Consider the following 26,318-nt stretch of genomic DNA (forward strand, 5'->3'; position numbering starts at 1 on the left):
AGCTCTTTCTTCCTTTCTTTCTTTTCTTTTTTTTTTTTTTTTAATTAATGAAAAGGACACGGCACCTGCAGGGGCTGAAAATTATGTTGTGGTTGTAATTACGGAGCCGTTCAGATCATACAGCTGGGATTCCGCCAAAGCCTGATGAAGGTGCAGGCTGCCGTGTGGCTTGGAGGTGCTTCTTTCCCCTCCCGTTAGGATGCCAGTGAGATTACGGTCATGCTCTGAAACATTTTGAAGCTGCCCTGGGAGCAATTACAGAAGTGCTTTATATCTCAGATTCCAAAGATCTGTACTTTGTGGTGGCTGCCCTAACTTTGTGCGTGCCTGCACACGTGTGTCTCGTCCACGGTTTGCTGGACGTGTCTCTTAGCCTACATTTCCACATCACCCCATCTTTCCCGGATAAACGGGCCGCTCTTGCTTCCAGCACTGCCAAGCTCTCCTGACAGCAGCAGTTCAAACCTTGCCATGGGGCAGATGGCAGCCTTTCTTCACGCGTTTCCTCCTTCCCCAACATGGCTGCCACCTTCCAGTTTGGATAAACGGGTTGACAGCAGCCATTTCACCTCTGTGGTTCTCTATGGGGTTCAAGGCTGAGCTTCAGCACAGGCGCTGCCCTTGGATGCTTTTAGTGAGACTGAAGTTGCTCCCAGTGACAAAGTGATGGGACTTGTGGAAACCCTGCAGAAAAGCAGGAAAACGAGATGGGAGTGGGTGCCAGACGTCAGACTGGGGGCTGGAGGGATCTGGGAGGCTGAGGCACGGGAAGAACGGAGGGCTGGCACAGCAGTGCCACTGTGGAGCCTCAGGTGGAGGAGATAGTAGGGGGCTACGTGCCATGCAGGACCTGCAGGGGGAAGGAAAGCATGGCAGAACAGAAAAAAAACTCTGCATGACAGCCCCTGGTCTCACGTGGGACTGGGGCAGCAGTGCTGCTGCGGCCCCCCACACATGAAGCATCCAACAGAAACTGAAAGAAGGGCGTTAAAGATAGTGATTTCCTTCCTTGCTGTTTGACAATTTTATTTTTTTAACCTGCACTTAATGTAATTGGCATCATGGAGACATGATGTGATGCCTCCTATGGCTGGAGTGTCAGAATGGAAGGATTCAGGCTCTTTAGGAAGGACAGGCAGGGGAGACAAGGAGGACGTGTTGCCCTCTATGTCAATGACCAGCTGGAGTGCATGGAGCTGCACCTGGGGATGGATGAAGAGCCGAGTGAGAGCTTATGGGTCAGGATTAAAGGGAGAGCAGGGACAGGGGACACAGTAGTAGGGGTCTGCTATAGGCCACCAGATCAGGAAGAATGAGCGGATGAGGCCCTCTACAGACAGATAGGAGCAGCCTCATGTTCACAACCCCTGGTTCTCATGGGAGACTTCATCCACCCGGATATCTGTTGGAGGCACAACACCGCAGGCCACAAGCAATCCAGCAGGTTCCTGGAATGCATTGACAATAACATCCTTCTCCAAGTGATAGAGCAACCAATGAGGAGAGGTGCTACGCTGGCCCTTGTTCTCACCAACAAGTTGGAGCCAGTGAGGAATGCGAAGCTCAAGGGCAACCTTGGCTGCAGTGACCATGAAATGGTGGAGTTCAAGACCCTTAGGGCAGTGAAGAGAGTGCACAGCTGTCTCACTACCCTGTGCTTCAGGAGAGCAGACATTGGCATCTTCAGGAATCTGCTTGGTAGAGTACCATGGGATAAAGCCCTGGCAGGAAGGGAGGCCCAAGAAAGTTGGTCAGTATTCAAGCATCACCTCATCCAAGCTCAGGAGTGATGCATCCCAACAAAGTGGAAGTTGGGCAGAAAAAACAGGTGGCCTGCATGGATGAACACAGAGCTCCTGGACAAACTCAAACACAAAAGGGAAGCCTACAGAAGGTGGGAGCAAGGACAGCTAACCTGGAAGGACTACAGAGAATTGTCCGAGCAGCCAGGGATCAGGTTAGGAAAGCTAAAGCCCTGACAGAATTAAATCTGGCCAGGGACATCAAGGACAACAAGAAAAGCTTCTATAGGTACGTTGGTGATAAAAGGAGGACTAGAGAAAATGTGGGCCCTCTCCAAAAGGAAATGGGAGACCTGGTTACCCAGAATATGGAGATGACTGAGGTACTCAATGACTTTTTGGCCTCAGTCTTCACTGGCAAGTGCTCTAGCCACACCATCCAAGTCACAGAAGACAAAGGCAGGAATTGGGAGAATGAAGAACCACCCACTGTAGGAGATCAGGTTCAAGACTTTCTAAGAAACCTGGAGGTGCACAAGTCCATGGGACCTGAGGAAACGCATCTGCAGGTCCTGAGGGAACTGGCAGAGAAAGCTGCTAATCCACTATCCATCATATTTGAGAAGTTGTGGCAGTCCGGGAAAGTTCCTGCTTACTGGATAAGGGGAAGCACAAGCCCCCATTTTTAAAAAGGGAAAAAAGGAATACCCAGGAAACTACAGCCCAGTCAATCTCACTTCTGTGCCCAGGAAGATCATAGAACAGATGCTCCTGGAAACTATGCTAAGGCACATGGGAAATAAGGAAGTGATTGGTGACTATCAACACGGCTTCGCTAAGGGCAAATCATGCCTGACAAATTTGGTGGCCTTCTAAGACGGAGTTACAGCATTGGTGGATAAGGGAAGACCAACAGATGTCATCTAACCGGGCTTGTCCAAAGCATTTGACATTGTCCCACACAACACCCTTGTCTCTAAATTGGAGAGACATGGATTTGATGGATGGACTGCTTGGTGGATAAGGAATTGGCTGGATGGTCGCACTCAAAAAGTTGGGATTATCAGCTTGATGTCCAAGTGGAGGCCAGTGATGAGTGGCGTTCCTCAGGGGTCAATACTGGGGCTGCTGCTGTTTAACATCTTTGTTGGTGACATGGACAGTGGGATCAAGGGCACTCTCAGCAAGTTTGCTGATGACACCAAGCTGTGTGGTGTGGTCGACATGCTGGAGGGAAGGGATGTCATCCAGAGGGTCCTTGACAGGCTGGAGAGGTGGGCCTCTGCAAACCTCATGAAGTTCAACAAGGCCAAGTGCAAAGTCCTGCACATGGGTCTGGGCAATCCCAAGCACAAATACAGGCTAGGTGGAGAATGGATTGAGAGCACCCTGGAGGAAAAGGACATGGGAGTGCTGGCGGATGAGAAGCTCAACATGAGCCGGCAATGTGCGCTGGCAGCCCAGAAAGCCAACCGTATCCTGGGTTGACTTATAGCCAGCAGGCCAAAGGAGGTGATTCTGCCCCTCTACTCTGCTCTCATGAGACCCCACCTGGAATACTGTGTTCAGCTCTGGAGTCCTCAACACAAGAAGGACATGGAGCTGTTGGAGTGGGTCCAGAGGAGGGCCACGAAGACGATCTGAGGGCTGGAGCACCTCTCCTATGAAGACAGGCTGAGACAGTTGGGGTTGTTTAGCCTGCAGAAGACAAGGGTCTGGGGACATCTTGTTGCAGCCTTCCAGTACTTAAAGGGGGCCTACAGGAAAGCTGGAGAGGGACCTTTCACAAGCGCGTGTAGTGATAGGACAAGGGGCAATGGCTTTAAACTGAAAGAGGGTAGATTTAGATTAGATATAAGGAAGAAATTCTTCTTTCTGAAGGTGGTAAAACACTGGAACAGTTTGCCCAGAGAAGCTGAGGATGCCATATCCCTGGAGGTATTGAAGGCCAGGCTGGATGAGGCTTTGAGCAGCCTGGTGTAGTGCAAGGTGTCCCTGCCCATGGCAGGGGAGTTACAACTAGATGATCTTTAAGGTTCCTTCCAACTCAAACTATTCTATCATTCTAAGACAATGATTTATGTTATATGTAGCTCGAACACACATTTTTAAAATCATTATTGAAACGTTTTCAGCATGTGAGAATTCATTATTTTAACAAGACTTAAGATTCCAACCAGAATTATAACACTCAATAATGGAAGCTTATTAGTCTGAAGTTTTTCTAGGATGGTTAATGTTCAAGAACACTCCTACAGGTAGAGAGAAGTTATAGGCATTTTTATTAGCAGAAATCTGAAAGACTTCAAGTCTTAACTAAAATCTGAATGTCAGTATTAACTGTAAATCTCCATTAACTGCTACAGAACCTTTCTGTTCTATTTCCTAGGTTTTGAATGTAACAGTCTATCAGTGTATTCTCAACAAATTGAAATGTTTATTTAATTTTATCACAACTTTACCTATCTTTAAATACAATTCAGAACTGCTCTCTTCTTCTGCAGACTGTAGTCCCACTCATATCTCAGGGCAGCTGCTATCAGATCATTCTTAATTCATAGTAATAGAAGACATAATTTTAAAAGGATCTAGTGTGGAGAATGTTCACTTCATGGTATTTGTGTCACAGTTGTTTTATTGGATGTTCTGGAGAAGAAAAGAGAAAACATTTGTCTAACAGTAGATAATCTTTATCTGTGGTGCTCATATGGGAAAACTATTGCAAGCCTTTGTGTACTTACTGTCAACAATTCTGAAACAGCATTAATATTCATAGCTTCATTTGTCCTACCACCATTCTTTAGGCTCCTGTGTCCTGATCCTTCGGACTGATGAAGACAGTACTAACCTTTTAATTGTATTTGTACTACATTAGACATTAGTGTTACTGAGGCCAGACTTACCCAAACCGAAAACATGAACTGTGTACAAGCTGAATACCGTGTGTGCAGGGTAAGTATGGCATTCCTTGCTCTTCCTGGAATATATTATACCGCCTGCAAGATGTTGTCCTGAAGACAGAGCTCCGTTTGATGTTGTATGAATAGACTTTGTTGTTGTTCTTTCATCTTCTTGACTGAAAACTTGACTTGAACTTCAGTAGAGTCTCAAAAAAACCACATGACAGTATTCAAGAGGCAGCAGAGATTAAAAGGAGTTGGGTAGTCTTTGGAATAGACAAGACGTTTATGCATACTAGAGATGTATTCGTTTATAGGTCACATCTAGTGATACCCAAAATATCTTCTCCCATACCCTCTCAGGACTTAGGAGGGGAAAGAAGGAGAAGAATGAAATGGCACAACATATCCTCATCTATCCACCACATCACAGAAACAGATTATTCTTCACAGATGATTTTTTTCTGTCTCAAAATATTCACATGCACCTTAGTCTTTCTCTAGGTGCTTTTTTGCAACTCCAATCAGACTGTGAGGTCATCTTAGCTTATGAGTCAGGCTATCATACCTGCAATACAAGATTACAGGGACACTGCAGTATTTCCCAAGGTGAAAATGACCTAAGGTACAGCTACACTGCTATTGAGCTGAACTGGAATTAGACATACCCAACCCATACAGGAAGACTGGAATTTGAATCCCAAGAATCGAGAAGATCTTTAAGGCTATCAGGTTCCACAGGTGCACAAATTGATCAAACATAAAAGCTCTCCTACTAGCACTGAATTTTCTTAAAGTCAGTGTCTGAATTGATTACTCAGCAAGTTTACACATAGCAGCTGACAGAAACATGAATCATGCTAAAACCACATACTATTTTAACTGACATTGGAAGAAAACCAGTTAGACCTGCTGGATGTTTTGACATCTCTTGCTAAATCAAAGTGATTTTATGAGTTAATCTTTTACAGCAGCAAGAAATCAGCTAAGAAGAAACTCAATCTAGAAAGAGTAGCTTGTTGCCTTTGTTAAAGCAATCATTATATTGACTTTCTTCATTTAATAATTCATACATTCCAAATAACCGGGGAATGTGCTCAGACTAAAATCAATGAAAAAAACCCAGATTTTTAAGGGAATTTGGGATTACTTTTCAATAAGTTACGTTTATATTTAATGATCTTTGTTAATAGAGTATTAAGTATGTTTGCGATGCTTATGTTGCAAAGAAGTTGTACAATGAAGTATAGCATTTATTCGAAAAATGCATTATCTGTTCTCGGCATTAAAGGATCATTTTACTTTCTACACATGCACGTAGCATTCAGAATAACTCAGGTATAAAGTACTTTGCTGGTTTTCAGTAAACATTTCAGTAGTTCCATGGAATTTAATTCCCACTTTATTATTACACAAGTGACAGACTGAAAGGATTAACAAATTCTTAACTTTTCCCTCCTGTATCAAAAGAAACAGCTCCTTTCCATGGACAGACACAGATGGTATCTGCTGGCCACAATGGAGGTGGTGAATGTATTGTTTATCAGAAATGCTGGCTACTGTTAAAATTATTCCAGCCTTATTGCAACACAAGTTAACAGGCAAAAGACACAATTTCAATGAATAAAATCTCCTATCAGTATCTAATTCTCATGGTCTTGAGGATACATAACTAGACTCCACAACGAGCCCCTGTGTGTGAAGGATTTTTCAGCCTTCTCCAAGTTGGGTGTCTGTGCCTACTTGAGGAGCAACTTTAATTGGTTCTTCAATAGAAGAATCCTCGGATTTCCAGAGGCAAAATATTTCTTTCCGTAAATACTAGGACTTCAGATGCAAACTGAAGTCAATATCAAGCCTATTTTTTTCACTAATACACACAGGGGACTAAGTAATGGAACTGCTGATGTAAACTTACTTTTAGAGGTGTCAACCTCCAGGAATGGAATCCAGGATCTGTAGTTATAAAATTATTGTTATGGGGTAGCAATGTTAATTACTATGTAATTTTAATTACTAAATTACTAAAGTGTGTAGTCTGGAGAACTGTAATAGTGGACCAGCTCTTAATAATTGCTTCAGTGCAAATTCAAGGATGTGACTCCCTCTTTTTAAATCAAATTATCTTATTTTTGTGGCTTATAGGACTTAATAATTAATGAAGAAAAATCTTAAATTCAAACCAAATATGGTATTGCTGCCTGTTTGTCTTTCCCTTGGACACATGTAGTAAAAACAGTTCTGCATCTAACAAAGAACCTTTTATTCCTTTTAAATTACCACAGCATTTCAGTATTCCATTAAAATCATTACATGCTTTCGGTAATATTTTTGCACATTATATTGCATTAGAGACTCTTACAATTATGTCAACACACTGAAGAGAGTGTTGTCTAGAAAGGTTTCTTCTCTTCAATGCTGTGTGATTTTTTTGGTTCCTTTTCAAACAACCAGCATCTCTAAGATAGAAGGGACGAAGAGGCTGAGAAGACTTGATTGTCAAAAGTACCACTGAAATAGAGATGGAAGCAGAGCACTGCTGATTTGCACAGCTCAGAAAGTTTTTATGTTACTTTTCTTCCACGGTTTCCCTGGGAAGAAAAACTGAAAATATAGGCTGCTGTCACCCTTCCCGCAGGAAGGAAGAGCACTTCCACTTCGTATAATCTCGTAGTGAAGATGTGGGTTTGGATCCCCTCAGGCAGAGAAGGGATGTGAACTGGTTTTCCCACAGCCTCAGTGAATGTTCCAGCCACCCGGGTACTGGAAAGGGCTGGGGTTATTCCTCCTCCTGGCCTGTGAATCGAGACTTTTGTTTGTTCATGAAAAGTGATGGGCACTGAAATATTGCAGAAATGTCAAAAGAAAGTGTTCTAGACTGCCTTAAATCAGCTTTCTTTTAGGAAAAAAAAAGACAACTAATACACAGAGGATAGTTTGGGCATTTTCTATATTCAAGATAGTCAGTCCAGCTGCTCAAAATGAATTTTTTCCAGATAGCCAAACTCCATAGTCCCCATCAGGACACAGGTAGTTTATTGTCTTGTCCCCTTGGTGCAAGTGCACGTGTCCTTATCACTCGTTCTGCTCTCGTGCCTTGGGGACAGTCACAAGATTTATGTTCATCTTCATTTGTTCCTTCACTCTTCCTGTACTGTGTTCAAGAAATGTATTGAGCACAGCTGTTTTTTTCTCCACCTTGACAGAGGACTGGGTCATCAGTTCCAGGCCTGCCAGAACCAGCCCTGCTTTAATCACCTGCTCCATCACCCCCCAGTATCTCCACGCAGCACTCTGGGGAAGTGCCTCCTTCGGTCGCTTTGCATTGGAGTCCGTCGCTGGGAGCCAGCTTGCATATTCTGCCGTAAGTATCTGTGTGTCCTGAAAGTGTAAAGCTTCTTCCTTGAGTGTTCTTTCATTCTTGTTCCTGGAAAAACTTGATATCCGGTAAATGCTGTTTGCTTGTTGATTGAAACTACACTTCTAAATTACTTCTTTAAGAAGGAAGAATGTATTTTATATCTTGATCTATTTTCATATAGAACCCCTTGTGTCAAAAATTCAATACTTCTCTGTTTCCTAGTTTTTAATAATAGCTTGTACACCTAGATAGGAAAGTAGCCTGTGCATTAAATTACTGAGTTGGATTTTTCCCCTTGTTGATATATTTCTAAAATATCAGAAAAAAATCAACGTATTGAAAATATAAAGCAACAACATCTTTAACTTTTATTAAAAGAGTCATGTAAAAGCTGTACAGTGTAAAGTCATAGTAATAGAGTATGCCTAATATTAATACCGTGAGTTTTGAAATAATTGTGACAAATTAAAACCACTTTGTATCTAAAACCACTTTTAGTTTTAGAAAGAATTCCTGAGAACTGAAAAAGCACCGTGACAACATCATTCAAATAGTGACTTTTTATTATTATTCTGAGAGAGTATGTTTCGCGTAAGTGAAATTTTCCCCTGATTTTCCAATTCTACAATTAGATTTCCAATTTTCCAAACCACAGATACACTCATATTTTGACTGTATACTCTACAGTTCTGAGTCTGGTGGCTTGTGACCTGGGGTGGGGGTTGATGCCACAGCAGTATCTGTTAGGCATCCTCCAAATGCCTCTGCCTGGTTTCTGTCACTCTGGTAGTACTCCTGCTCTTCTGAGAAGGCTCCCTCAGTGCTCCCCTAGTATCACGCTGCACACAGAAGACTAGCTTATGCTTTTTCTCTTCGTTCTGTGCTTCCTCAAATCCTACACAATGCTAAAGTAGAAGGAACATTAACCACCGTGTAGGCTGCCCCTTAACCAAAAGGTTCCTAGTAGTCATCAGTGTAATCTCTTTCTACACTGCCTTAATTCTTCTTATGTGGACTTGCATATAAAACTAGAAATAGAAGTATTTCAGAAAGCAATCATTAACCCCTAGCACCAAGTCTTCTTTCTAATTCAGATTTAACTTCTTGGATCAGTTCAGTGAATATGAAATACAATAACCCATATGAGAATCTGATTTTTGGGTGCTTTCCAAGTCAAAGTAAAATTAACACATACTGGTATTTTTCTAATTAACACGCGCTCTATTTTTTTTTCCGTTTCAAAACTAAAATAAAAATGTAACTAAAAGAACAACTAAATCACCACACTTCTCTTTCCTTTCTTAGTGCTGATGTCGGTAGCAAAAATTTAAAGTTTCCTTCCATCATTCTCCTGTATTTTGAGGCAAAAAAAAAATCTGAAATATTCTGACAATAAAATACATAATGGCGTGTAAACATAGTGATGGAAGATCCAAACTACACTGACCTTTTTTTAAGTACTTACTGAAAAAGAACAGTACTGGAAAAGCTGGACCTTTAGCCAAAATGTGCAACCCACTTTCAAGAGTGAAGGGTGCGATTCAGTATTTGCCTGCATAGCTCAGAGTGAAGTGAAAAGGGGATGTCTTTGCCGTCAGTAACAATGAAAAGCTTTTGTTTGGACACAGCTGTTTTGTCTTGATAATTGCACCTTCAAAAACAAAGAGGTTTATCAGAAAAGCGGAACAACAATGTGCTCTGTGATCAGCTCTAAAATCTTTCTGGCAGGACTGATACAGTGCTGATAAGGACCTGTTATACACCCCACTGCATAAAGTTGCATGTGTCACTGACTTCTCATTAGGATGAAATCTTGACCCTACCCAAGTCAGATTTGTCACCGATTTAATTGTAGCGCAATTACCTCCTTAATGTTTTTGAACATCTTCAGAGAAGACAATTAGCTGCTTCTGGCCAAGTCAAACAAGCAAGCAACTTCATGGCAGATTTCCCTGCCGCGACTCGTGAGGAGTGGCTCTGCCTGTCCTATTTCCAACAGTGACTGAACGAGAGCATTGAGGTACTTTGGGTTTGATGAAAGGTTGAAGCTGGGCAGAGACCGAGGGTGAAGGTCTTCCCCTCCAAGGAGCAGTTTTGCCAGCTGCAGGTGTTGCTCCTGCTCCAGCGGTGTATTTCCACCCAAGTAATGCCAGAAACTGTACTTTGCTGAGAAATGACACCAGCAGCTCCATGAAGACAGAAAAAAGCCTATACAAAACTGTTCTTCAAACGTCTGCATCCAGACCACAGACACCAACCTAGCACCGTTCACTTTACCTTATTTGGAACTCAGTTTGTTTCCACAAGATCTTTTGTAGGTGGGGAACAGGTTTTACCACCCTACTTTCAGAGGGATTCACACCCAGATCTTTTTCAGGAGTCTCTGGGATAGCACACGAACTGGGGAAACTGGGAGGAGGCAGGAGTCTCTGTTGCAGCGGTGCCCTGGAAGATGCACTGCCCCTCTACCTTTAGTGTTTTTCATCCGATTTTCCCCCCTCATTTATTAAGCACTGCAGGTGACCTGCTCCAGGTGTGGAGTGTGGAAGGTTTTGCTGGAAATAACCAAGCTCACACCTCCGGGCTGCGGCCAACCCCTGCCCTCAAGGCCAAGAGAGGCCCCTCGGCCCCGGGCACCCCTAACGGCCCCGCCGTCCAGGCCCGCTGCCGCCCGGCGGAGGCGCGGCCCCGAGGCGGCGGTGAGGGCCGCTGCGAACTCCATCTCCCGGCGTGCCGGGCGGGCGGCGCGCATGCGTGTCCTGCCCTGCCCGGCCATAGCGTCCCGGCGCTCCCGCCTCCCCCTCGGCCGGGCTGCGCGCGGCGGAGCAGCGGCAACACCATGGAGGCCGATCCACAGCCGCAGTCACGGCCTCGGCCCGATGGGGCCGCCGCCCCCCTGCCGCCGCTGCCCCCTCCGGAGCAGGAGCGGAAGCTGGAGCAGGAGAAGCTGTCGGGGGTGGTGAAGAGCGTCCACCGGCGGCTGCGCAAGAAGTACCGGGAAGGTAACCGCGGGGGAGGGGGCCGCCCCCTCCGCGGCGCCCAGGCCGGGTCGCCCCGCTCCCCTCACCGCGGGGGCCGGGCCGGGAGGGAGGGGAGGGAGGCGGTGCGGCGGAGAGCCGCCGTGCCGCAGCGGGAACAGGGGAGCCGCCCCCGCGGGGGGCTCCGCGCGGGTCGGGGTGTCCCCCCGCGGGCGGGGCGGCCCGGTGCCCCCAGCCCTTGCCGGAGCGCTGCGGGCCGGCCGGGCCGCGGACCGCTGCCGAAGGGGGTGTGTCGGGGGGGTGGTGGCTGGGAGCAGCTCCGGGCTCGTTTCCTGCTCCTCCCCGGGCGACCGGGGAGCCGCTGCTGTCGGCAGCCCCGCCGAGAAGCCCCGGTCGGGTCTGTCGAGGTTTGGCCGCTCTCCGTGGGCTCTTGGCAGCTGAGGCCCCTTCATGGCTCGGGAAGGCTCCCGGTGCATCTTTAGGAGCTTTTCCCATGGGATGTAGGAGAAGAGGATTGGTCTGCACGGATAATGCTGCGAGGTGAAAACGGGCGCTCGGCTGAAGGTGCGGTACAGCTCGGTACGGACGCGGGTCCGTGTGGCCCCGCGTTATCGCTCTGTGTGACACTTAACAGCTCATGGCTACTGCGAGGCCTTTCACCACAAGCAGCCCCCGAGTCGTACGGCAGTGTTTTCCAAACTGAGGATCCGCAGGAGCGGGGAGGACAGTAGGTCATGAATGCCAAGAGAGATTGAATGGCGATCCGGGGAGGCACGGTTCTTTGTGAATTGTTTGTGCCTCCCGTCTTTCAGCTGTGGAGGAATAGTTCAGGCTGGAGCACTAAAGCAAACGACTTGGGGAAGAGCTCTTACAAAATAAATTACGCTGAGTCCTTGAAAATTCTACTTTGTCATCAGTATTAGTGCCCTTATGCAAGGTTCTTATGGGTGGTATTGGAATGCTTAAAACCTCCCAGAAATGCTTTCAGATGAGTGTCAGAGTCGAGTTTTCTTTGCTGAAACTTGTAGCCTCTTCAGGCTGATTGTAACGATCTGTCTGATATTTATAAGGCAGGTTACAGAAAAATCATCCATTCATTCTTTCAGGGAGTCCGCAGCTCTTTGCTGACCTGATGTGTGCCTTAAGAAGGAGACTTATAGAATGGGAACTCTGCCTGTTGTAGGCACTAGTTCTTGCCTTTCCTCTATGTCTGTATATGACACTTCTGTTAAAGTAACAAGGTCGTTCTGCTTTCTGGACTTCAGAAGTCTCCATGGGATTTGGGCACAGGTATCTACCTATGTAGACACTGATCAAGAGTCACTTTATTTTGGCCTTGGTGAGCCAAAACTGAAGGGAGGATCTCCCTTTTTCTTCTGACGTTTAGGTGAAGAAACATAGTATGTTTTAACAGTCAAATCTTGCAAAAGAGCCCAGCTTTGAGCAGTGCATATTTCTTTATTATTTCAGAGTGCCTGCAGATTAAGACAGACAAACATTGGCACTGTTAACGTTAGAAAAATGTGAGCGATCTCTTTAAGAACTGAGATTTTCTTAGGTGAAAGCCTAAATTACATGGAAATACATGTAAGCTTACTTCTCAGCAAAGAGCAAGTTAGTATGCAAGGGTAAGTTGTGTTTTATCTTTAGTTCAGTGTAATTGGTTAAATGAAAGAGCAAATAGTACTCTTAACTTACTTCATATGTCCTGCAAATCATGTGTTAGTGAAAACTTTACACTGATTTTTCTAGTCACTCTAAATTAGCAACATTGCATGTATTTTCATGGAGAGAGTTAAAACCCAAACAGTTCATCACATCATGTCTATGCAACAAGGAGAGCCCCACCATTACCTACTCATTCAATAGTAGATGATCTTTACAGGTTACTAGTGATTAGTAGTCATAGTCCTTCAGATGTTATATTGTTTCAATTTGAAAATTTTATATTTAGAGTCTTTTCTCCCTATATTTCTCTATGCTTTTAAAAGCAGACTTGAGAATCTCCTTCCTAAGTGCCTTTAATGTAATTTTGAAATTGTAATACTAGTATGTGCTTGACCCCTGAAGGATCTTTTCTTGAGTTTTTTTGTTTTGTTCTCTGGTACTCAGAGACACTGACTGGCAGGTACATTACCCTGGCAAGATCAAAATTGACAGTTTGCTAGAGAGAAGTAAAAAGCAACAAATAATCTGTAATTTCTCAGTACAAATTGAATTATAACTTGAGTATGAAAAAGCAAAGGTAAAAAATGCATCCTTGGTTATATGCTTATAGCTTATTGCACAGGGGGAGCCTCTTGTCTCCATAGTGCAGTGCACCCACCTCCATATGATGCAGAAACAAAGCTATCTGTATTATTCCAGAATCTTGTATTGTCCTTTTTTTTATTCTGACTTTTTTTTTCTCTGCCTCTTCTCATGTTTGCTAGAGTTCTATGAAGCTAGTTTCCATTTTGTCTAAATAAGCAAACAGTACTAGAATTGCTGTTGCATGGACTTTGGTGCTTTGTCTGTACGTACTAAAATAGATTTATGTATTAATTTTGTCAGTAGAGGAAAAAGTATCCTTCTGAAAGCTATATGCTTATGTTGCACGGAGTGGCTAAGTCTAAGGAGGCCCTTGGTATTGTAATATGATCTTAAGTTACGGTCTTCTGTTGGAAGTGTTGAAGGGAAATAGATGCGTCCTTGAGACACAGAGACGTTTGTTGATGGAAGTTATACAGGCTTGATTTTAATAAGCTGATTTCTTTGAGAATTAATTTGCCTTGCTGATGTTAGCAAGCCTTGAGTTTCAATGAGCACTTGTAAAAGGCAAGCCAGTGTATTATCTGGCTTGCTTATAACTGGCACCATTGTTAAAATTTTGTTTCATTTCCCCCAATGGTTCCCCTCTTTTTTTTGAAGATGAGCCAGTGGAAAGCGACAGTATGCTTCAAAACTGCAAGCTAACATGTTTCTGAAGAAGTTGCGTGCTTGTCAAAGTGCAAAAGCAGTATTTCTTAAGTAGGAATGCATCACAACAAAATTTTTGCAGTTACTAAAGAATTACTAGAGTAAAGTTTAGTCAGCATCATGTCATCTAGAGGGTTTGATGTTTTTTTTTTTTCTTGGTGGAAAAACTGTAACTCTTGAGAATCATCGAAGCTGAATCTTGGCTTTTTTAATTTCTCCATTTGTTGAACTACTTTTACTTGTAAGTATGGTGGATGGATTTTGTATGTACTTCTGTACCATGGCTCATGTCATATCATGTAGTCCCAGAGCATGCCAGTGTAGGTATGACAAGCATTTACCATGTTCAAAATGGTTCAGCTTAAACTGTTAAGTTTGCATCGCAGTGCATTTTTTGTTCTCTTCAACAATTTTGACTTTTTACAGTGTGACTAGTACTAACCTTTTCCTGTTTTCGGGATATTACTAGTCTAGTGTGACTTCTAGTAGAAATATTTGTTTTCTCCCTTTTCATCTCCTTTTCTTTTCATCCTTTTCACAGAATCACAAAATGTTAGGGATTGGAAGGGACCTCAAAGGATAATCTAGTCCAGTCCCCCTGCTGGAGCAGGACCACCTAGATCAGATCACACAAGAACGCGTCCAGGCGGGATTTGAACATCTCCAGAGAAGGAGACTCCACAACCTTTCTGGGCAGCCTGTTCCAGTGTTCTGTTACCCTTACTGGGAAGAAGTTTGTCCTCATGTTTAAGTGGAACCTGCTATGTTCCAGCTTATATCCATTTCCCCTTGTCCTGTCATTGGATGCCACTGAGAAGAGCCTGGCTCCATCCTCATGACAGTCACCCTTCACATATTTATAAACGTTAATGAGGTTCCCCCTCAGTCTCCTCTTTTCCAAGCTAGAGAGACCCACCTCCCTCAGCCTTTCCTCGTAAGGGAGATGCTCCACTCCCTTAATCATCTTTGTGGCCCTGCGCTGGACTCTCTCAAGCAGTTCCTTGTCCTTCTTGAACTGAAGGGCTCAGAACTGGACAGAATATTCTAGATGCGGCCTCACCAGGGCAGAGTAGAGGGGGAGGAGAACCTCTCTCGACCTACTAACCACACCCCTTCTAATACACCCCAGGATGCCATTGGCCTTCTTGGCCACAAGGGCACATTGCTGCTTATGGTCATCCTGCTGTCCACCAGGACCCCCAGGTCCCTTTCCCCTGTGCTGTTCCCCAACAGTTCAGTCCCCAACTTGTACTTTCAATTTCCTTTCCTTCTCTTTATGCCCTCCCTGTTGTTAATAGGAAATAAAGAAGGGAAGCATGTAATCATACGTGCCATGACAGATTTGGCATCTTGTGGTTGTAGAATACTGCTCTTTTTTGTTTGTTTTTTTTTTTTTTTCCACTGTGGATGCTAAGGTAGTATTGTATGTCATATATTTTTTAATGGTTTAATGAAGTTTAACAAATGAGTGTGGCATTTTATTGTGGAAAAAAATGTGTGTTTTTTTTTTAATTAAGGTGATTGGTCCTTGTCCACACTGAGTGACTATGTCAACTAAATCAGCTAGTCATTAATAAGTTGTTTCAGACTACTTTAAGGCAGCGATAGAGAAAGAGAAGACATGTCTAGTGGTTCCTAAAAATACACATCATTCCTCAGGTTAGCCTGTAAAGTTTGTCTTTGTGAAGAAAATATTCTTAAGTGAGAACAAAACATACTGAGGTGTAATGTGTTCACTTAGGAGTGTATCTCTTTAGCATAAGACTCATGTTTTTCTGAAGTCTTTTCTCCTGCTTCCTGTCCAAAATGGATTAGTTTAATCTTCATGACCATACACACCAGGGTAAAATCCAAAAGCTGAGGCACCTCTCAAGTGCTCAGTTATTTACTTGAGAGAAACTTCAAGGCTCTGCATGCTTGACCCAAGCACTTAGAAAGTACAGAAATTTGAGTTTTTCATGAAACCTAAATTTCTCCTACTAGCGTGTTACAACATGGGGATGGGGAAAAAGCAATGTTTGGTTTAGTCTCTTGCTCTTGGTTCTGTTGCCTGGTGCCATAGGTGACCCCAGATTTTACAGGATTTCCCTCTGTGCGTCTTTTAGGCACCTGCAGCCGTGGGCTGTTGTGTCGGTTGCCTATATGCATGTATGTTGTGTATATTGCATGTATGCTGGTGTCTGTCAAGCCTGACAGACAGGCTTGTAAAAGCAGGTTTCATGGTTTGAAGGGAGCAAAACATGATCTATTGAACATCTGCTCTGTGATATTAGTTTATTTCCAGTTGCTTCTAGCAGCCAAGTAGGCTTAATTTTTACTATGATAAAAATCCCTTTCCCATGATACAGAAGCAGCCTTTTTTCTCTGTTTATTACCTTTGTAGTCATGCAGAGCTGTATTTATCAAGTAAACATTTTCTGTACAGCATGACCTTCAGTTATAGATGGTTTTGTATGTAGTCTGGAAAGATGATTTACAGGACCCTCTACTTCTCCCTGGAAATTCCATGTTGAGTACAAGTGGAAAAGATTTGCTGAGGTATCTGTGAAGGTATTTTATTAAATATTTTGCTGTATGTTCACTAAAACGTTTCATTTCTCTTTCTATATACTGGTTAAGGCTGTTCAGGCTTAGAATCACACTAAACTGATGTTTGCCCTGATATTAGTTATCACAGAAGCTGGTAGAAGCATTTCTAGGTGGTAGTTTGAATCCTTAAAAGAAAGATTTGTTGAAACATAAAAAAAAAAAAAAAAGATAATAACTTTATTAAGAGGTTTTTCAAATCCAGAAAATTAAGAAGAATTTACAGGACCCTGCCTGACGATAATAAGTAGCCTGAGTAGGTAAGTGGTTTAGACATTCATGTGACAAGTGTAATTCTGAAATCAGTTGCTTTATGTTCTCTTCCTCTCATGTTTTTCATGAAAAACCTTGAGAGAACTTGAGTTCTTCCTGATGTGAAACAGAATAAGTTTTGAAATAGTGGCATTTTTCACAGCACATGAAAACTTTGTCACTGAACTCTACACGATAAGTTAACAGTTGTTACTCCATTTTGTTAAATATAACTGATTTACTGTAGAAATAAACCTAAGTTTTCTAGATCTCCATTTGTCTTTCCCCACTTGCGTTAGTTTATTGGAAGAGGGAGATGTTTCGTAATACTTTTACATTTTCAAGCAATAGAAACTAAATTCCATTTCATTAAAGTTAAAATTGGTACTGGTTTATGACATGGGGATTAAGATATGATTGCCCTTACTGTTTGCACACCACAGTTTTGCAGTGAATCTTTTGTTAGAAATCCCATAATGTTTTACGGTTTGGAGGATTTAAGCATGGATATAGTTTAATTTGCTAACAAACTTTGAAAACCCACTGAGCAAACGGCTATATGTAACCTTCCCTGCTCCTTTATTGCCTTGGCGAGGAAGATCGTGTTCCTGTTGCAGGGTCAGCATAATGAAATCTCTACCTGTGCCTCAGCTGCTTCCAGTTTTTGCTCCTGCGTTTGGACAAATTACCAAAATCAGTTGTTTCTGTAATGTGTTCGTCTCTGTGTTGATGTTAAGGTGCAGCACTGAGTCCATCCCACAAAGTCAGGTTTGGGGGAGAGAGGGGCCATAGTTTCCAGTCAACGCCTGGGGGCAGTAATTGCTTAAACTGCCACAAATAGGCTCCCCACTGTTTGTGTGACAGCCATCAGAGATTTGTAGCAGATCGAAGACATAGGTCATTCTTCAGGGTGATCTAAGCTGACCTCCAGTAGATGTTTTAAATAGCAGATGACTTCTGCCCTGGGAGTCTGTTTAGTATGAACAGATAGATAGGAAGTTTACCTGACAGGTCAGATGTAGAAATCTGCATTTGCTCAAATGAATCCTTTCTATGTGAGTAGAAGGGGGGCACACTGACATTGAGATAGAGAGGGAAAATGAGATTCTTGCACTTTTTTTTTTAAGATTTTATTGTGAAATATTTCCGTTAAATCCTAAGGAATGTAAAGCAAACACTAGTCAGACAAGAGAAGAAAAATATTAGCTCTGATTGCTTGAACTTTGTCCAAGTTGAAGTTCATGTTCTGTATTTAGACATGTAAAATTGGAAAACAGTGAGGCCAAAATACCTTATGTCTTTCACAAAAATACTGGATATGCTGTTTTAGTAAGACAGATGTTCAGTAAGTTTCTAGTTTATCTTGTATATGCTGGAAATAGTATTAGCTGATATTCTTCATGTAATTAATTTTATTAATCATTGCCACAGTATCCTGACATTTAAGTAGTACAGCTAAATGTCAACTGACAACTCATTGTTAATGAGGAAATTTTGTCGGTTATTCATAGAAATTTGATTTCAGCTTTAGCCTAGTGGACAGTGTAGGGTTGCTTTTCCCATTTACTGTTTAGCATGTTGTAGAAGTTAGTTTACTGTTTCCAGCAAGTAAGTGAGAGGTGGTCTTAAGAGGCTAAAAGCAAGATGGATTTTTTTCCTTCTGCAGTGCATAGCCATCAACAACAAAAAAGAAAGCTCCAAGATCTTGCTGTGCATTGCTATGGCCAGCAGCCTGTCATCTGAAGTTAGCGATCATTGCCATGGATGTTTGTTAATTGTGGGGATAGGTTTGCTTTGTACTATGGGCAATTCAAACAGTTTTATTAATACTGTTGGACAAATATGAACATGTCACTTTTGCTTCTGTCTTTGAGTGTTAGTGTATTGAGCTAATTTTTCTCCTCTACCAGAGCCATCAAAGGTATACATAGGAAAGCAATCTGCTGTTAAATAGAAGTAATTGAGAAGGAGGTGGTGGATTGAATCTGGTTTTGACAGTACCCATTTTTATTAGCGTGTAGGTAGCCAAGACTTCAAACCCTTGTTTGGCCTTTTTTTTTTTTTTTCTTCTCCTTTATTACAGTTTTTTGAATTCAGCAAATTGTAGTTTTCCAAAAGAAAATGATGGCTGTTCTAATTCCAGTTTACCTTAAGTCTTAAAAAGCTGTTTATTTTGGGGGCAGTTGTTGCTTAAGATCTAAAATCACATTGGATCTACTCGAAGTGCATGGTATCAGCTAAATTTTGGGATGCAAGATCTTGTTTGGTGATGACGTACCTTGTATTTGGTTTTGAGATTGTCAGAGATGACCGCGCTGTTTTTCTGAAGAACTCTGAGGGAATTAAGGAAAACAGTAATTAAATCACATCCAGCTAAATGTACTACCTGCACCAATGAGACAAGTTTTGTAATTATTTTATTGTTTCATAAAACAATGATTCAAATCGGTTGTTTTGTTTTTTATTCCATTCTAAAATGAAAAATACTGCCTTTAGCAAAACTGAGCTGTTTCGTTTGTATACAGACAATTGTGTTTTGCTTGAAATATCAATTGATACGATTTGTTGAAGAAGAATTGACTAATTTTTCTATTCATAAACATGCTTGAAATGTTCCATTTAGCACTCTATAAAGAAATGTCTTAAAAAGACAAACAAAATCTAGTTTGGAAGAAAGCTGGATTTTGTTCTTAACTCCTCTCTCCAGGCAGTCTGTTTTTATGGTCTTGAGATTCTCCCACCAAGAATGGCAAACCTGGTCTTCTCAACACTGTGCTGGGAATGTTTGATGAGATCTTGTAAATAAATGTAGAATGGAGGAAGTTCTTACTTAGCTTGTGTGATTCTTTCTTCTTTATTAAAAATGTTTTCAGTTGTTGAAACTTACAGCTAACGTTAGGTCTCTATTGCTGTTACCCACAATTAGAAGTATCTTGTAATTAGGATCATTTAAAAATAACTTCTACATGCCGGACCTGTTCTCTCTGTGACAGGATTCGGCAACTGCTGATTACTCTGTGGTTGAGTTTGGGGGTGTGATTTGGCTATTCTGTGTGCAACATTGATGAGGGTGGAAATTATTTAGAGGGATTCATCTGTTCTAAGTAAATAGTATTGGATTTTTTTGTTACTGCATTAGAAAAGGCTGTGTTACAAAGAACTTACAAGTTGATCAGTCATTTGTTTACTGACAGAATTGCTAGAAAGAGGTGGGCATTGGGCTTCTTGTTCTTAAAAGAAGTTAGTCTTCAAGGTGAAGAATACATTATTTATTTTCTAGGCAATTCTGGATAGAGAGGAGAGCAAACATTAAATAATTTTAAAATAATGCCACTGTAGTGGTTTGAGAGGTGTGTGAAACTCCTGGTATGAGCCAGTCTTGCCAATCACGCTTTTCAGCTGGACATTGGCATAACTGGTTCCTTGGTGGAGATCTGAGGTGTATGGAGATCTCTGAAGAGTCAGCGCTCAAAACAGGTTTTAATTTGCATAAAAGGTGATCTCCAAACGCGTAGTAAGAGCATTGAATAGCCTTTAGCTTTATATTATAGTATGGTCATGAGCACGTGAGATGAAAAATTTAATGCACGAAATCAAATATTAACTTTAAGAGGTAATTGAAGATGCATGGCTTTTTTTTTTATTATTCCTTTAGATTAGCCTACCACAAACTTCTATTTAATTTACAGCACTGTTGATTGCTTAACAGAAGATTTTATTTATCTTATTTCTTTAGTAACCATTACTTTTGTGGTGAAACCTTCCTGCATATTTTACTGCCTTTTTACTTACACAAGCAATGATTCATAAATAAATGTTTAACTCCACTGGAGTTAATGCCGTATTTGCAAATGAATTGTAACATATTGTTCGAAAAATTAATACACAGTAGATTATAAAGTATTGTTTGAAAAATTTAATACATAGCTCTTCTGTGTTATGGGTATCAGTTTGAAATTGAAATTATATGCTGTAAGACCTGTCATAGTCACTACCTCAAAATCTCTACAGATAGGAAGCATTGTTTGCATTTTCAACTAAATATTGGAGCATGATTCTGGAATTAAAGTTCTTGTAAATGTCGTGTCGTGCACCTGTCTGTGCCTTCTCGAAACTATCCCTGGAGAAAAATGGGGGGGGGGGGGGGGGAACCAAACCAAAACAATTCGCTATCATGGTACTTGCTCAAGGGAAACTGGACCTCAAACACTTCTTTGAAAGTTACTGCACAATGGTGCCAGTGTCTTAAGAAAACTCTTTATCTGCAGTTGTTCTGGAGCTTGCATTAATGAAAGGGAAGACAAACGGGCATCATATCAAATCCAGTAGTGATAGTGGGTCAACAGTAGATGCTTAGACAAATATATATGAGAAGTGCTGCTGGGATATCACTGTGCTTGGGTACCATTCTGTCCTTCAGTGATTTCATGGCCTAGGAGCTCCCGTGTTAGAAACTGCATCTTCGAATATGAAGTTTGTAATGGATTTTCTTGCCCAGCTACATGAACTTTAAGCTTTAGTTGCCACTGTGAATAAAAAACTTTTTTTGTTTTGCTTTGAAGCTGCCTTTTTATGCTTTTCTTGAATATTTCCTGCTCTTAGAACAGCCAGAACTTGTTCCATATTTACTTTTCCTCTGTCACTCATGATCCTGTGGAGATCTGTCCTCTCCTCCTTTCATCTGCCTTTTTCTTACCTCTATTTAGGTGTTCCTCATACAGAAGCTGTGCTGTGTTTGTCTCACGTTGCCATTTTCTGTATCTCTAGACCTGCTGTATTGGTAGATGAAAACAAACCAGAAGTGCATGCAGAATTGACTTGATGTAGGATGTGTGATGGAATTACTTTGTGACATGTTTTTCACTTTGTTCTGCATGTCTCTCCTAATAGTCTGTATCACTCAGTTTTATTTTCTTGTCAGCTCAGTGCCAAGAAGCTGTTAATGTCACAGGCATCTCTATTGTAACCCAAAGCTTGTGTCCCAGAGAGCTGGTAGTCAGCTCTAGGTGTGTTGCCATATACCTAACTTTAAGATCTCTTACCTGTGGACTCTTTTGCCCATCATCTAACTTTTAGAGAGGTGCAAATCTCTGCCTTGTTCGGAAGGAAATAACAGGTGCTATGAGAGCAGGATTCAGTGTTAGGAAGCTTTGCTACTTTTCCCTAAGAAAGGACTGGCTAGCTAAGTTAGGAACATCTGGTCTTTGCATATTTATTCTTCCCCATCTGTCTTATTTCTTAAGATTTAAGGAAAAGTGGTATTTGGAAATAGAATAATTGCTTAAGAATAGACCAAATGAAGTAATGGACTAAAATAAGAACAGATTAAACTTGAGATTTTCTGCAACTGTTCACTTGTTTACTTCTTCCTTTCTGATTTCCACGTATTCTTCAACTAAAACTTTAGCAACTGCATGTCATTTGAGTGTTTCACAATTGTCTCAAGCATGCGGTAAGATTGAGTACTGTGGCAGAGAAACTATGAAAGTATATCTAAATTGCATGAGAGTAATTTGCTATTGAGAACACACTTTGAACTTGGTGAGTGCTTTCTGGCTTGGTGCTACATAGGTTCTGCACTTTTTTGGCACAAGAAATAAAGATGCATAAGAGTTGTGCTTGTTTTCCCCACTTTATACCATTTCTTGCTCTCTTTCATCAGTAGACTATTTTCTCTCCTGCATTATTGTGTCCAGTTTTGGGCCCCTCGCTTTAAGAGAGATATTGAGCTCCTGGAGCGAGTCCAAAGAAGGGCGACTAAACTGGTCAAGGGGCTGGAAAATAAAACTTATGAGGAGCGGCTGAGGGAGTTGGGGCTGTTTAGCCTGGAGAAGAGGAGGCTGAGGGGAGACCTGATTACAGCCTACAAATACTTGAGAAGGGATGGTGGGGAGGTAGGGGAGGGGCTCTTTACATTAGTGATGGGTGATAGAACAAGAGGAAATGGGTATAAGCTTAGTCAGGGGAGATTCAGGTTGGATGTTAGGCAGTATTTCTTCTCTGAAAGGGTTGTCAGCCACTGGAATAGGCTGCCCAGGGAGGTGGTTGAGTCCCCATCCCTGGATGTGTTTAAGAATAGGGTGGATGATCTTCTTGAGGATATGGTTTAATGGGGATTAGGGATGGTTGGACTCGATGATCTCTAAGGTCTTTTCCAACCTAGAAATCTATGAATCTATGAATTATTGCTTCTGCAAAAGACTCTCCCTCTCTTGAAAGCTCTGGGAAAGTGACCCACAGGTTTTAGCAGAAACCGCTGTGTGGGCCTGCCTGCGACTTGGGTGTTTCTCTGCTTTAGTAGTCAGCTGGCGACCACGCTAACGCCTTTTCTTGTACAGCATGTTTCTCTGAACTCGAATCATTTGGGAAACAATAAGGAATGCCACTCAAATATAATACTATATTTTTTGTCCAGTCTAATAACTTTCTTATGTATGCTTGTTGACTAGCAAGCAGAATACATGATTTCTTGCATAGCTTTCCAATTTTGTTAGAACTGAATCATGTCCATTCCCTTCCATCTCAACTACCGTCTCACACAAGGGAGTATAAACACCTAATTTTAAACATGATTCATTTTGATGATTCCACAAGTGTGCTAGATTTTTTTTTTTTAAGAGAAAATTCCTGTGACATCCCTAAACCAAACTTAAATAAGGAGTAACGTGGATGGTTGCATACTTAGAAGATTTAAACCAATCATCTATACTTGTCCATCATACCCAGTCTTGCTGTAATTGGAGGACAGGTGAAATGAGGGGTTGTTACTGCTTTGCACACGTGGCGAGGAGGAAGTTGCCACTAGGAGAAATCTGTTATTTATTTACTGCTAATTAAAACAAAACACATTAAAGAAATTGCCATAAGTGGATTAGGAACAGAAGTCTTACTAATATGAGAAGAACAGGTCATATAGTGTAAGCTACTTTCAGGTTTTAGCAGGCATTAATAATTAGCTTATGCTCGATACACCTTTTAAATGTTTCTTTGTAATATGAAAGTACTACAAAAACTGGTTCTGGAACCATGTTGTGAAAAGTGTGTTGGTTGTCCAAGTCAAAGTTTAAGGTATAGCTCTGCTCTCAAAAACTTTTTAGCTGTGTTGCCTTGTAGGTGCAAAATCAGTAGATAATTTTTATTCTACAGATTTATATATGTATTTATACTAGATGTGTGCATGCATTTGTGATTAAGAAACACAAAAGGAATTAGTGAAGATCATAGCAGTGAGCATGTATTTTTCTCTCCTAAGTCAGAAATGTCCTTTTAGTAAGGCATACCAAGGGCTTGCGTGCTGTAGAAACCACAATAGGAATTGTGGCTAGCCACGACTCGCATTTATCTTGTTTTTGTTTAGCAGTATATTATGTAAAGCAAGCTAGGAGAAGTGGATACTTAACAGCAAAAGCAGGAAAATCATGATGTTTAATTAGTTCAAAGTGCCAGAACTTAACCTGCAAGACTTCTTTTCAGCAGGGTGAGGAGCATGGAAATAAATCCGTCCCTCGAGATCAGCAGATGAGTTTATCTGTGATTTGCTGACCATAGTTGGTTTGATTCCTTCAGTACTGTCCCCTAGAAGCTAATTAATTGGGACTGGCTAGATTGGACAGACATCACTGAAGGTTTGGATTACTTTTCCAATGTGTCCAAAGAAATCTATATTCTGGGTTAAACTTTCTTTTTAGCATTTTCGCATGTAATATCATCCACAGTATTTGCCATGAACACAAATGCTACTAGGAAACATTTCAGTCTTTCATTTCTAAGATGTTTGTCATGTTAATGCTCATGCACAGAAACCTGAAAGCAAAACTTCCCAGGGACTTGAATTTCACAGAACAAGCTGAACAAAATCAGTGTACTGAGAATTCTGCTAATTTCTCAAGTACCTGATAGCCCCTTCCTTCTCCAAGACCTGGAATTTTATGTTTGACTGGAGAAAGGGGGCCTTGTTTTTGTCACTTGCAGGTAAAGTAATCCCTTTGTACCTTATGTAACTTCTTTTAATTGGAAGATGGGGATTTTGCCATGAAGATAATGAGACACTTTGTATCTAATGTGCAATTTTTTGTTGTTTTGTTTAGTGGGAGACTTTGATAAGATCTGGCGTGAGCACTGTGAGGATGAGGAAACTCTCTGTGAATATGCCGTGGCAATGAAAAACCTTGCAGATAATCACTGGGCAAAAACTTGTGAAGGGGAAGGACGAATTGAATGGTGTTGCAGGTAAATCTTCATGTATTTGAAAGACACAATTGCATACTTCTACTCACAATTATTTATAATACAAGGCTTAAACGTTTTTTCTGCTTTTTTTGCCATTTTTAAAGATTTTTTTTGTATAACATGTTAATGATTTATTGCTTCCTAAAACAAGCACCTTCTTACTGTTCCAATTTACTACGGAAATGCAGCTTATGAAGTGTTTTGTTATAAGGTGGCCTTTTTTTGGAAGTATCTTCAACAAACAGCTTTTTTCCTCAAATACTGAAGCTGTTTGCAAGTAAACTTATGAAGTAATTTTCTATGTATTTCTCTGAACTTAAACTGTACAAATACAGTTAGTGTAGCTCAAGTTGAATTTTCAGGGCTTTGGTTTGATTTGTGCATCTAATAGTTTTTAATCTCTAAATGCAAATCTCTGCTGCTTAATTTTCAAGTCAATCTTGACTTTAACCTCTCTGAAACTTGTTTAAAGGGATTTTAAACTTAAAAATTCCTGTCATAAACATCTAAATTTTATTGAATTGTCCTAATAGTAAAGTCATGAAGTGGGTTCAGCTAAACTATTTCGATCCTTGAGGAAAATAAACTCCTAAAAGAGGAGAAACATTGGTCACTCAGGATTCCTGCATACAGTTGGCATCCAAGGCATACCGTGGAATCTGTACAGCAACATAAACCAGAATACTGTTGAAATCTAACTGGGAAGTGAATTTATCAATGGTTCAGCCTTTGGGAATGACTTTAGACAGGCGAAGAGTAAGGTTCTGTGCCAGTCTGTAGATTCTGTGGGTGAGTGTTGCAGTGCGATGAGCAAAAGGCAGCAAAGAAAAGCGGGTATAGTATCGCTAAGTTTAAATTCATTACATGAGTCCTTTGAACCCATAAACTGAATGAAAAGGAGGGGAGAACAGCTGTGAAACAGTTGGTCTAGAGTACATCTTGGTGGCAACCTCAGCTGTTCCGTGGCTTCTGGAAATGAAGCAAGTAATAACGAGTTGGTTCCCTTTTTCCCTACAACAGACTCTTAAATATTTGAAAATCATTCATTTTCATATCAGTCTTTTATCCTTCAACTTAAACCCTAAAAAACTAGTTAAGTGTTTCTCTATAGACCCTTTTCCAGACATGTTTGTTTTATCCTTAGCCCAGTTACAAGAGATGAGTCAGTTTGAAAGAACTGTGCCCAAAAATGGACACAGTGTTCCACTGGCCTTGTCAGGGATAAATAAACTGAAGAGATATTATTGAGGTTGTAGTAAACTCTTGTTATGCTGCTGACCTTGTTTGGTGGGTTTTCAGTGGGTGTGTGGTG

General features: G+C 41.5%; 1 protein-coding gene across 1 annotated transcript in view; it reads left to right on the top strand.

The window, feature by feature from the left end:
• The first annotated feature begins 10,827 nt into the window (after window positions 1–10,827).
• The window catches only part of SAMTOR (S-adenosylmethionine sensor upstream of mTORC1), a 37,362-nt gene continuing 21,871 nt past the window's right edge, over window positions 10,828–26,318 (top strand). Inside the window, exons 1-2 of the mRNA XM_086610107.1 lie at window positions 10,828–11,005; window positions 24,865–25,006. Coding sequence (XP_086466233.1) covers window positions 10,843–11,005; window positions 24,865–25,006 — 305 coding nt within the window. The 5' untranslated portion in view covers window positions 10,828–10,842. The remainder of the gene's footprint in view (window positions 11,006–24,864; window positions 25,007–26,318) is intronic.

Source organism: Tauraco erythrolophus, chromosome 4 (genome assembly GCF_009769465.1).
Source record: "Tauraco erythrolophus isolate bTauEry1 chromosome 4, bTauEry1.pri, whole genome shotgun sequence".
Lineage (NCBI taxonomy): Eukaryota > Metazoa > Chordata > Aves > Musophagiformes > Musophagidae > Tauraco > Tauraco erythrolophus.